General features: G+C 41.0%; 1 protein-coding gene across 1 annotated transcript in view; it reads left to right on the top strand.

The window, feature by feature from the left end:
• The first annotated feature begins 4,345 nt into the window (after positions 1 to 4,345).
• Positions 4,346 to 12,782, top strand: part of ddah1 (dimethylarginine dimethylaminohydrolase 1) — a 66,634-nt gene continuing 58,197 nt past the window's right edge. Inside the window, exon 1 of the mRNA XM_088597657.1 lies at positions 4,346 to 5,059. Within this exon, the coding sequence (XP_088453783.1) occupies positions 4,766 to 5,059 (294 nt within the window). The 5' untranslated portion in view covers positions 4,346 to 4,765. The remainder of the gene's footprint in view (positions 5,060 to 12,782) is intronic.

The following is a 12,782-nucleotide window of genomic DNA, read 5'->3' as shown; positions in this document are numbered from 1 at the left end:
GCAAACATAATAAGAAGCTTACATAATAATACATAGGGGAGCTCTGCATAACCAACTGCTGTATGTGATAATCACGTGCAGGACAGTGCATATTTGTAGGACGAGTGTGCGAGGGAATAAGTTGGAGGAGGAAGATGGGGGAGGGTGGGGTTTCCCAGAGGAGGAAGAGTGTTTAGGGAAAGGAGTCGGGAAAGGAGGATGAAGTAGGTAGGAGGTTCTCATCGGTGTCTGGAGGAACATCCTGCTCAGGGCTAACTGCCAGTCTTCCCTTTTAGACACCATGGAAAATACCTTCATTAGTACACATAGCACATCAGAAAGAGTTTCCAAACTGCAGGCTGGTTACACTACTTCTGACTTGATACCATGCCAAATATTCAGAGCACTGGGACCTGCCGCTCAGAAAGATGTTGAAGTGAAAAGTCCCCTTTTTAAATTTACATAACACATGAATAAAATAGAATTAATTTATTAACAGCAAATGCACATTGGGGTTTTGAATATATATGTACAGTGGACAATTTCTGTAATTTGTATGAACCAAGGTTTATTTTTCATATTATTGGTCTGAAGACCGATGGCGTGAATTAGTCTTTTCATGTATTTTTATTACCCTGTCACTTTCTGCACCATCGGCCAAGTTAGTGTTCACATGTGCTCTCCTGGACAGCCTAGGCCTCTGTCCTGCTGTTCCCATCACTCTCAGTCCTGACTGAATGGCCTCCATCAGCCCAGCAGGCTGCTGTTGTACTTTCTGATTTCATAATCCTGAGGCCAGATAAAATAGTTCGCTTGAAAATGTCCACATTTTATCCACGCAGCTTTCTCATCTCCATAAACAGGATTAAGCCTGATACACGAGCCTATTCCATCACAAGTTTAGGCAACAATTCACTCAAAAGATCTCAGTCATTACAAGCTAAATTAAAACTAAGATCACCTGATTATTTTAAATGATCAAATTTTGAGTCATTGTCTTTATCAGGAGAATATGGCAACATTTGATAATGATGTTATTGGATTTGTAAGGATTCAAACTTGAAAGAAAAATATGCTGTATATAAACTGTTATTATTAATGTATTAGAAATATAATGAATGTTGTGTTCTCTGTAACAGTCCAGCACTCTCTGTGTCCTGACAAGCTAGTTATCAGAGTCTATCTTCACTGATGTGCAGTGTGTGGCTCTTTATGTCCCATTATAACTGTTGTGCTGTTGCTCCCTATAGCAGTAACTTGCCCTTACAATGAAACTCAGTACCTACTCTGTCTGATGTGAGAACCCACAGTCTCTTCTCTGCTGCTATGAGCTGTTCAACAGTGCTTATAGGACCTGCTGCAACAGAGCTTGCAGCTTGCCAAGCTCTGAGTGTTATTGTTGACTTCTCCAGAATCTGTAATTGGTACTGTACATGTCTGAGGCATTGAAGCATCCCCTGAGCATGATGCTGCCACCACCAAGACTGACTATAATGATGGTGTAGACTGGGAGATGGGCTGTGTTGGGTCTGTACCAAGCATAATACTTGGCATTTAGATGAAAATGTTGCAGTTTGGTCTCATGTGTCCACAGCACCATTTGTTCCAATTTTTCAGCATCAGTCTGGTGCTTTGTCGAAAACTCCATGCGGGACATGAGATGGGTTTTCTACTCTGCCATACAGGTTTGTGACTGGGATGTTGTTAACTGATGCACATGTTCCCCAGCTGTTGAACTGTCTAAACTCCATTAAACTCTTTTAGAGTTGTATTTTGCCATACAGAGGTGTCCCTCACCAGCTTCCTCCTTGTCCAGCTGCTCAGTTCGGAGGGACAGCCCGATCTAGGCAGTGTCTGGGTGGTAAGATGCACCCTCCATTTCTTGATGAATGACTAGACCGCGCTCACAGGGATGTTCTGACCTCTCCTGATCTGTCCTTTTCAATGACGTTATCCCTGACTTGTTTTGAAAACTCCTTGGTCTTCGTGGTGTAGCCTTTGCTTGACATTCCCTACCTGACCAAGGAACCTCACATAAACAGTTTTTTTACTCTGAACTCATGTGAACCACTATTGATACACACAGATAGGGGCCACTCAATTAATTGTGTGGCTCATCAAGGGGGTTTTGTGTACCTATATTAATTTAGGGTTTGACAACTTATTAAATCCTGACTTATCTATTTTTCTTTTTTCCATTATCTATTTACTTATTTCTCTTGTGTATTGATTCAAATGTGTGGAGTAGGTTTTGTACGTAAATATTAATATTAATATAAATATTAATTAATATTAATATAATAGTGCCATGACTACAAGCTTTACAGTAGCAAATGTGAAAACTGTGCAAAGATATGAATATTTTCGATATGAATCGATATGAACAAGGCACGGTATTTATGTGTTAAGTGCACTAGAACAGCATGTTAAATGTTATAAAATAATGTGAAAATATAATTTATTCAAATATACACTACACTATGTGCACGGGTTCATTATAGCTGTAGTTTTAAATTAGAAGGGGATGTTTCAAACCTAATTAATATGATTGTATCTTAAAAAACACTTTGCTGAGAGGATTAGCAGTCTTTTACTGTTATTCTGCTGTTTGGCACTGAAATATTGGCCAGGATGACAGCTTTTGAAACAGAAGGTGAAACTAGGAGGATTGAAATGGAGAGGGGATGCATTTTCACATCTAGGTTAACTAGGTGAAAAAGCTCCTTGGAATGTGGAATTAGGAGAGCATTTCCTGTTTTCTTCTGGGCTGTGAATAAGGAAGGAAGTTGGGTTCTGTTCAGACATCCATGCAGCCTGGGTTCCTGTAAAGGAAAAAGCTAAACAGCCAGGAAGCTGTTTACAAAGTGGTTCAGTAGTGTACTGTATTGTGAGTCAGTGAAGAGGACTGCTTGGAATGGTATATGATTGAATTAGCTGTGTGCAGAAGGAGATACCCGTGTGTTGAACTAGCTGAGCATGCTCCTGATTTGCTTTGACATTTCAGTGCACTACCAAGGCTATGCCAAGGGCTATCCCTCTCCTGCTGCACCCCAGAGCTCTGGAATTCTATCCCGAAGGGCACCAGAGAGTCACCTTTCCTGACCGCTTTCAAATCCAGACTCAAAACCTTCTTTTTCAAAAAGCCTTTTATTTAATTGACATCTGTGTCTGCTCCTTGTATATTCAACTGTGTTTGTTTTTAATTGTGCAACCCTGTTATATCTTAGAATTGTTTTTTTCTTACAGTAAAGTGCTTTGAGAATCTACTTTTAAAGGCACTATATTAAAATTATAATTATAAATAAAATAAAGTTCATTAAGCCCCAGAATAAATCTTCATATTGAACAGATGTAAAATTTTAAATGATTAAAAAAGCATCCTTTAACATGTTATAGTTAGAAAAAAGATGTACAGGTACTCCTCTAAGTACAAGTATCTTACATTCTAAATATTACTTAACAGCTCGTGGCAGCCTGAATATAGTAGTATCTGATGTACTTTGGGAGTGAACTAATAGGTGAGCTGGAAAGAGCCAGTCATGTGACATCAGGCCAGTAGCCCTTATTACTAGGTCAGCTAATAACTAGAACACAGTGCGTCTGTAACTTAAGGCACGAATGAGCCAGTGCGGTCATACAGTACATGTTGACTTGAACGCTTTAAACCACGTCGTGACTGTGGAGAGATTCTCCCTCCGTCTCTCTCCTCTCCGCCAATGAAACGCATTTGTTATAAGAGAGCATGTTTTGCCAATAAAATCAAATCGTGGATTTTTCCAATGAATTAAAAAAAGAATTAGGGAGGTACTGTATCTATAAATTAATTTTGATTATTTTTATCTTGTTCATGTGCGACCATGCTCTTCTCAGATTATTGGAATTTAAAACGACATTTCTTGAGGGACCAACTAAATCCAAGAAGACTCAGCTGTCAGTAATTTGCAATCCCAGTTGACGTCATTCCACACTTAAAACATAAATACTAAACGTCATCCTTCTTTCCCTCGCTTACGTCTTCTTGAGTCCCATCTCTACTTGTGCAGCTGCTCGTTGGTCACTCCTCTCTCTCTCTCTGCAGGCAGGGGGGTCCAGCCTCCTCCTTCTGTGGCCAGAAGGTCAGTCCTCAGCCAAACTTTTAATAAAACACTACATAATCCTTTCGGTACGCCCAGTTCCTGGGTGGTGGTGTTCTTAGTGAATCCATTTTAGTGGCGCTTAATAATTGACATTATTGCGATTTACATTTGAAACATTTTGTTCCTTGGAACACTTCGCTTCTTTCCTTTTTGAAAAACAAGTTTCCTCGCACTCGCCTTTCTGAGTAGACAAGAAGGGAGCCCGTACAGTATGTTTCCTGCCAGCCTCTTGTTACCGCCCGGAGAGCGGACACTGAACTGTGATACCTTTTCATGTGGTTAGGATCATTTGTAGCGTAAAACAAAAAGTAGGCGCTTTCCCATTTCGAAACGAGAAGAACATAAACATGCAACTGCATTTTTATCGAGCCGCGCAGAAGTGAGCCACACATTTTGCGCGATGATTTACAGACGTGAACTCTGAGCTGACAGGTTGCGCGAGCTGTGGGGACTGATATACCCGTGCACGTGACGGTTTGTTAGTGCGCGTCATTCGCGTCCCGGCTCTCGCCTGCTTATTTGTCCTGTCCGCTTCCCAGTTTGCAATATTAGAAAATTAAGACTAATCGAGAGGCTGAGCGAAATAAAAAGACCAGCTCGCGAAAGGCTCACCCCCAAGTTTTGTTTCTAGGAAGGGATTTGAGCGCAGCATGGCTGGATTGATGGCAGGGTTTGGCAACTTCACTCACGCGGTTGTGCGAGAGATTCCCGCATCCTTTGCCAAAGAAGCACTGAGGACGGGCAGCGCGGAGGTGGACCTGGCCAGGGCTCACAGAGAGCACGAGCTCTATGTCGGGGTGCTGAAGCACCAGCTCGGGCTTCAAGTGCTCCAGCTGCCCGCCGATGAAAGTCTCCCAGACTGCGTGTTCGTGGAGGATGCAGCCGTGGTGTGTGGAGACACGGCGCTCATAACCAGACCGGGGGCACCCAGCAGAAGGAAAGAGGTATTGCATTGTTAGTGCAAGACCTTAGAGAGCTCTGAGAGGAATAGCATGCAACTGTGCTGTCTAGCCATTGCTTAATAAATTGCGCTTTTTATGAAGTGTCAAGTTCTCTGCCTGACGGAGTGAGCCAAATGTTTATCTGAATGACTCTAAAGCCTTATGATATACCGTGTGGGGTAGCACTTCTTTTGTTGCATATTGTATAAGGGTTTGTGTTTCACAGACAACGCCCTTTGAAAGACAGCAGGACCTGGTCAACAGCGGGTTAAGACATGACAGTTGACTGACCGAGTTCATATCAGTATCTACTTCCTTCAGGGGGAGAAGAAGCGTTCTCTGTCACTGTTCTTTAATGGCGGGTGTAGAAATACCGGTTGTAGAAATCGATAAAATGTATAAATTTCTTTGTTTAAAACGTTCTCAGGTGTGTTTTCACTTACTGTAGCTCCGTCTGGATGAGACTTTGACAGCGCTCGGCTGTCACAGAGACGTTTTAGTCTTGAGCCTCCCAATATAGAATACCAATTCCAGGGGCTTCACAGCAAAGTTATGCTTATAGTACTTATGCAGTAAAGAGGAGGGGTGCTTGTAATCCATATGACCTCGTTCAAAATTATTTTTGTTTGACAAATATTAAGTTGCAGGAGCGCATGGTTTAAGTCCCGCACGTGTTTCCACACCGTACAAGACAAGCGGTCAGTCTTTTACTCGGAACCGCTACTTTGTGTCGTCTTCGCTTACACACTTGAAAGCAGCAATAAAAATACACATTTCCTGGTGAAAACATGCAGAGATCGGACTGTGCTCCGTTAGGATTGTGAAGACACTTACAATGTCCATCAGCGACCGTCGTGTGGCCCACTGACATGTTTTTGTTTTGTGAAGAACAAGATGTTTATCAAAGTGGAGGACCAGTTAGTTACCTTTAGACTTTTAGTGCCATTGCGCGTCCTTTTCGAGGAGGAATTTCAAATGTGAAGGAATTGGTAGTTCGCTTAATAATTTAAAATATGCAGTAATGTCAATCACACACCACAATGTCTGCTAAAATATGTAGTATTAACATATTTAAAAATACTTAATTTAGTATAATTTCTGTTAAGATTTGATTAGACACATACACTCTAATACAGTTGTCTTATTGCTTTCTTATAAAAGAGCTGCAAGATAAATGGAGCTTGTCATATTTGCCTTAATTTGTGCGCTGGAAGGTACTATGAATAGATTTTTCTCCTAGCCGCTGAACTGTCTTGTGGAAGGTGCTGTTTGAACAGAGCCCTGTCACATCATGTTACGGCCAGTTACACTGAGCTCAATTCTGCTGGTAGAGCTTGCTCCAGGCAGGCTGAAAGTGGTTACACATCCCATAATTTTTGCCACTAAACAGGTGAATTTTTAAAAACTTTTCAGAACGATCAGAATAAACAGTTGTGGGTTGTATGGTCTTTGGTTATCATGTTTCACAATGCAATGAATGAAAAGTCATGAATGGCACACACTGAAATTCTAACTGCAGTCAAATACACAGGAGTACTATGCTAATTCATTAATTTAATGTTGCCCTTTATCTTTCTTTGGGCAGGAGTCATTTTAAAACTGAAGTTGCAGTAATAGAGGAATTATCACAAAGCTGGTAACTCTATCGAATGAGGGGGCAGCTTTTCTTTAAACGGGCCAGCAGCCATATCACCCTGCAACTCACAACTGGCACCCCACTGAAGCTCAGCAGGTGTGAGCCTGGTCAGTACCTGGATGGGAGACCTGGGAAAAACTAAGGTTGCTGCTGGAAGTGGTGTTAGTGGGGCCAGCAGGGGGTGCTCACCATGTGGGTCCTAATGCCCCAGTATAGTGACGAGGACACTATACTGTAAACAGGCGCCGTCCTTCAGATGAGACGTAAAACCGAGGTCCTGACTCTCTGTGGTCATTAAAAATCCCAGGGTGTTTCTCAAAAAGAGTAGGAGTGTAACCCTGGTGTCCTGGCCAAATTTCCCATTGGCCCTTACCAGTCAGGGCCTCCTAATAATCCGCATCTATGAATTGGCTTCGTTACTCTGCTCTCCTTCCCACTGATAGCTGATGTGTGGTGAGCATTCTGGCGCACTATGGCTGCTTTTGCATCATCCAGGTGGGGTTGCACATTGGTGGTGGTGGAGGGGAGTCCCCATTTCCAGTAACATTTTGAGTGGAGTGTCCGGAAAAGCAGTACATAAGTGTAAGCAATTATTAATTATTATTATAAACTGAGGCTGTCTTTACAGTCCTATAAGAAGCGCTTCTACTTCTAACTAGCTCTTTTGAGCTTTGAGATGATTCCTGCTGCCTTCAGGGCAGCTGGGCGCCTTTAAGGACAGATTGTTCAAAAACCTGGTAATTGTGTTACAGGTTGCAGTGGTTAAACTTTAATTTGTATTTGCCTGTTTTTTGTGAACTTATGTACTGGGTATCACGTGCTTCTAATCCAGCAAAATGTGATCCTGGTTAGTGTACAAAGATGCAGTGGCTGAGCTGTACGTATTTCTCACACTTTGCATTAACTTTTAGACAAATTGCACATGCAAATGTCTCCTCTTTAGAATATAGATTTTCTCCCTTCTTGGTCTTTAAATTTGGAGTCCCATACTTCTTGTACTGTAGATTTGCTATTGCCAAATACTTCTGGAGTCACCTCAAAAATCACTTCAACAGTAACAGTAAAGGGGGCAAGTGAGCAGAAGGCCAAAGACAACAGATGCATCTTTAGTTTAGTCTCTTCAAAAAACATATTTGCGCAAATCTGGGGGAAGAGAGTGTAGAACAGCTGGAAGAGCCCTTTCCAAGCTTGGCTTTCAGAGGTGGCGAAAATATGCATCTGCTGGTCTCAGGACAGATGGAAACACATGAAGAGAAGCTATCAGGGCCACTGTTTTGAAGTGGTGGGAGGGTCAGGCCCTCAGTGTGACCTGTAACCTGATTAGATGAGGCTGACTTTGAGTGAGTGTTTTCACATGGTCTGAACCACTTCACATGCTAAATTCAGGACAAATGTTTCTTGTCCACCATTGTGATTTGGTATCGAAAACTATTCAAATTTTTAGAGTTAGGCCTGATTGGATTCCTTGTAAATCAAGAAAAAAATGTAAAGAAAAAGTAAAAGTGTAAAGAGCTCAAAAAATTGTCATTGTGGATTTATTTTTAGGCCTGAAGCTGAATAATATAGGCTGAGTGGAATAATATACTGTACCATTTGGTTCAATTTAATTTTATTATATTGTGGCCGTTCTAATTTATAACTAAAAAGTTTTTTTTTAGTTATAAAAAAGGAGCTTGTTTGGTCTACATTCAGGTGAACATAAATTAAATCTAGCATGGGGCCATCAGTGTGCTACAAGTTAAATTCAGCAAAACATGACTCATCCCATATAAGAAAAAACCCTTACAGAGTAAAGCCATTTCCTATGCATTTGAATTTTAGGAGCTAAATGAATTACTAGTAGGAAACCAGCAAGGAAGTGAATGACATCATCTTTGGAGAAGCTTATGTGCACTTCTGCTTTCCTGGGAGCATTTGCTTTCTAATGCAGTAGAGCTTTACATTATAATGCTTTTACCTTTTCAATGTATGTTAGGAACTGCAAAACTACATACTGAACACAAACTATAAAAAACTTTATTGTGGGAAAATAAATTAAATGTAATTATTTATATATTGCAAACAACCATATTCATTATCAGGTGATCAAGTCTTTGCTCTGTCCTGATGTACAGTAGCAACTCTGCTCACCAGTGTGATTATGTTCTTCAGTCCTATAAGCAAAGCAATCATTTACTAGGAGCATACAGTTAAATAGGCCAAGAGCTTTTCAAATCAGAAAAAATATATTTTTCTGTTTAGCAACCAGTGAAATACTTAATTCATTGAACAATTGTTTTATACCCACAGAAAGTCACTTTGCATTCCACCAAGTAAAACAGCGTAAGTCTTCATGTGAATTGCTTCTGTACAGTATGTACAGTACTGCTGTACATGAAGAAACTAATGTGGTGATTAAACTAAGATGGGATTTTCTGCACATGCTTTATGATGGAGAAGGGGGGCTGCACACAATATTAATCCTTTTCACTTAAGTTGGTTTCCCTCCTGAGCTTTCTCCCAAAGGTTTTCCCTTCCCTAAAGTACCGTTTTTACAGAAAAATAATATTAATAGAAATCTTTATTTTGGTGCCTTTCATGTTACATCATCAAAAGTTCCTTTAAAACAAAAACAAAAATCATTGCGCCTTAAAAAAGCAAGGTCTTTGTGTCAAGATGAAGCTAGGATGTGTTGTCACATGTCAAAGCTACTGAAAGTAGACATTCGGGATTATCAGGAATGCCCTCTGAGATAACATGTGGTACAATTGCTAAAATTAGAGGAAGATATCAACATAACACACTAACATACAGAGACACTGTGGTGTAAGAGGTATGCAGAGTCTCCAGAGATAGACTTGGATCTAAATGAACAGGCTCTGTATATTAAGATTACAAAATGTGTTTATGCTATATTTTTAAAGACCTCTGGTTCTGTTCTGGGCTCAATGCATTTGGTCAGTTTTAAATAATTTCAACTTGGTCATTTTTTACTTTGTTTTTCAGGGTAAATTCACAAATATTCAGTGAGAGGCAGTACATTCTTTTGCCCAGTCCTTATCTTCAATATCATCTAGTAGATATCATAGATATAGATACTTAAGTTCTTGTGCCACAGTGGCTATACTGAAAGTTTAATTAGAATTACTGTCTCTTTTTAATTTGGAGATACCAGTTGTTTGTCTAATAGTTGTCTATTTTGCGCCTGATTTGTTTTTGGTCTGAGTCTGAAAACAAATAAAAAAAAAACCCAGAAACAGAAGCGAAATGATAGTGGATTCATGTGAAACTCAGGAGAGACATTAATTTATTAAATCAGGTTAGTACAGGGTAAGGAATGTTTTAAGCCATATTTCAGATGTCAGAAGCAGCCGGGGGGTACTGCTGGGGTCAGTGACCATTGGTCAGCTCTGGTGTCCCAGTGGTGCATCAGAGAAGTCTGGACGTGCTGCTCTGCGTCTCGCAGAGAAGCTTCAGGGTGTTGGGGCTGATGGAAGCTTTATATCAAAAAGTGACGGCAGGTGAAATGAAGTGATTCGATGTACTGTATACGCTAATCCCTGGTTTCACAAACAAATCAAATCTCTGGAGCAAGGCTTTTTACAAGTCTTCTCTCCTGGGATTTCGAGACACTGTAGGCTTTGCTTTAATCATCAGTTGTCTTTTAAAATGAATAATAATGAGTTTTATATATAAGCTTTAACAATACATCTCAATGCAGCTTATAATCAAAATATTTCTTTATGAAATACAGTAGGGTCATTTGTCCTTTATTTGTCTTATTTGTGGATTACGTTTTGATCATTACAGCTGCAGATCATATTGTTCTGTCCTTACTATGCTACAGTGCACGGTACATTTTTTTGTGAAGCACAGTACAGTACATCTCCTAACACAAAGATCAGGCAATAGGAATTTGAGGAAGTCCTCATCTGTAGAGTCCTGGCTCCTGTTTTCAGGCATTACGAAGATAATTTGTCTTCTTTTTATTTATTAATGAGCTGTTTTTTCTTTTTTATTACACCATACTGTGCCTAAACGCTTCAGAGTGTTCTAGCACTGTGATTTGGTTCTTCAGGGATGTGTTTTAGTTGAGGAACATGGTCGGTGTCTTGCCTGGGGTTGCTGGTGGTGGAAATCTTTGACCCTGTTTTATAGGATTTATGCGTTTTCAGATGAATTAGAATGATTTGACTACCCTCAGGGCGTCGTGGCAGTGCAATGGTGAGCATTGCTGCCTTGTAGTGCTGGGGCCCTGGTTTCAATTCTGGACTTGGGACTTGGGCAGAGCGGTGGCTCTGTGGCTCAGGATCTGCGCCTTGGGTTGGAAGGTTGCCGGTTCGTATCCCGTGGTCGGCAGAGGAATCCTACTCCATTGGGCCCCTGAGCAAGGCCCTTAACCCCAACTGCTCCAGGGGTGCCGTATAAATGGCCGACCCTGCACTCTGACCCTAAGCTTGCCTTTCTCTGTCTGTGTGCCTGTGTGTCTCATGAAGAGAAAGCTGGGGTATGTGAAAAAGACAAATTCCTAATGCAAGAAATTGTATATGGCCAATTAAGTGATCTTATCTTATTTATCTGCGTGGAGTTTGTATGTTCACACACAACACATTGCCTGGTGAGTTGTGCTCTGGCTTCCCCCTGACCTTGTACTTAATTGTATTGCTTTGTATGGCGCTTTTTGATACAGGGACATTAGTCTTGGAGATGAGCAATGAGATTTAAGTGTAGATTAAGTTTGTTCGGCACTGTCACTTGTCACTTTTTCCTTGAGGTTTAATCATTTAGCTGGTGACTGATGAATATTTTTAACCTGCTCTCTCTAGACCAGGATATTTTCAGTTTATCCTCTACATGTATACATTAACCCTACTTAGCCTCCAGGCTTGCAGGTGGCCATAATCATCAATCCACAGCTACACATTTTCTTGCATGGATACATTTTTGATACTCCCAGAAACTAAGGTGCCAAAATCAAAATCTATCCCTTGAGAGGCAAGTTTGAAGAACCTGGGTCAGGGAAGAGCAGCTCACATGTCGTAGACATGTGTGATCAGACCACTGTAGCACATTGCTGGCATGTCGTGTAGAATAAATCTGTCTTAGACTCAGAAATGTCAGTGCGGAAACAGAACCATAGCTGGACTGTCCCCACAACAGCAGCCACACAATCCTGTGGCCCACAGGCCACTGCTCTGTCTCTCTAGCACATGGCTAGGGGTTGCACCGGGGCACCCAGGACCATGTTGAATCAGTGATCCTCCTCTCTGATTGCTCATATGACAAAGTGATGGATACGTTCTGAATGCTTAAAATGGATTAAATGGATTCTTACAGTTCAGTCATTTTAAAGTTTTAATAAGTTTGCAACTGTAAAACTTATTTTTATTTCTCTTTCCAGTATTAGGAAAGCTCATCTTTTCCCTAGACAAAGTTTAGGGCTTCATTTTAAACAGTACCCTAGGAGGACTCAGTTGTTTTGAAATGTCTTATATGCAAGCTATCTTAGCCCTCAGGAGCCTGACACCCGGGTGAGAATGGGAATTTTATCTCAGTAAATGGTGACTGGCCAAAATTGTTTTCTGCACTGAATGTGAAATTCCAGGGCAGCCACCTGCTCCAGAGGTGATGCGCTGATGGAGCTTGTTTATTTTTCAAGAGCATACAGAGCATGTTGTTTGATCACATTAACAAGCTCGTACTAACAGTTTCCATATGACAGGTTGTTGAAAATCTGCATTCGTAATGTAAGATGCAAGATTGGCAGGTTTTCATTAACTAGCCAATATATCTTAATTGGACCTATTAGGGACCTTTAAAAACACTCTAGATATTAATTATTCAAGGAGACCTACTGGACTTACGCAACAATGTGTAAGAAAACAAAGGCATGTGCAGAAGGAGCCAAGGAAGACCACAGGGAATAATGTATTCAGGCCAGCTGACTGTCAAAATCTATGTAGAGCTCATGGTCCCCTGGAAGGGATGAATTATGCTCACAGTTCTTCCGTCCTAAGGCAGGACTCACTTCAGAGTGCCAAAGCTTTTGGCCCCAGAGTGACTCATCTGCTAAAAGCATGTGCAGTGCAGCATGAGCCCAACCTGAGGCCT

The sequence above is a fragment of the Lepisosteus platostomus genome, chromosome 11, assembly GCF_059453375.1.
Source record: "Lepisosteus platostomus isolate fLepPlt1 chromosome 11, fLepPlt1.hap1, whole genome shotgun sequence".
Classification (NCBI taxonomy): domain Eukaryota; kingdom Metazoa; phylum Chordata; class Actinopteri; order Semionotiformes; family Lepisosteidae; genus Lepisosteus; species Lepisosteus platostomus.
This window is presented reverse-complemented; position numbering and strand designations above follow the sequence as displayed.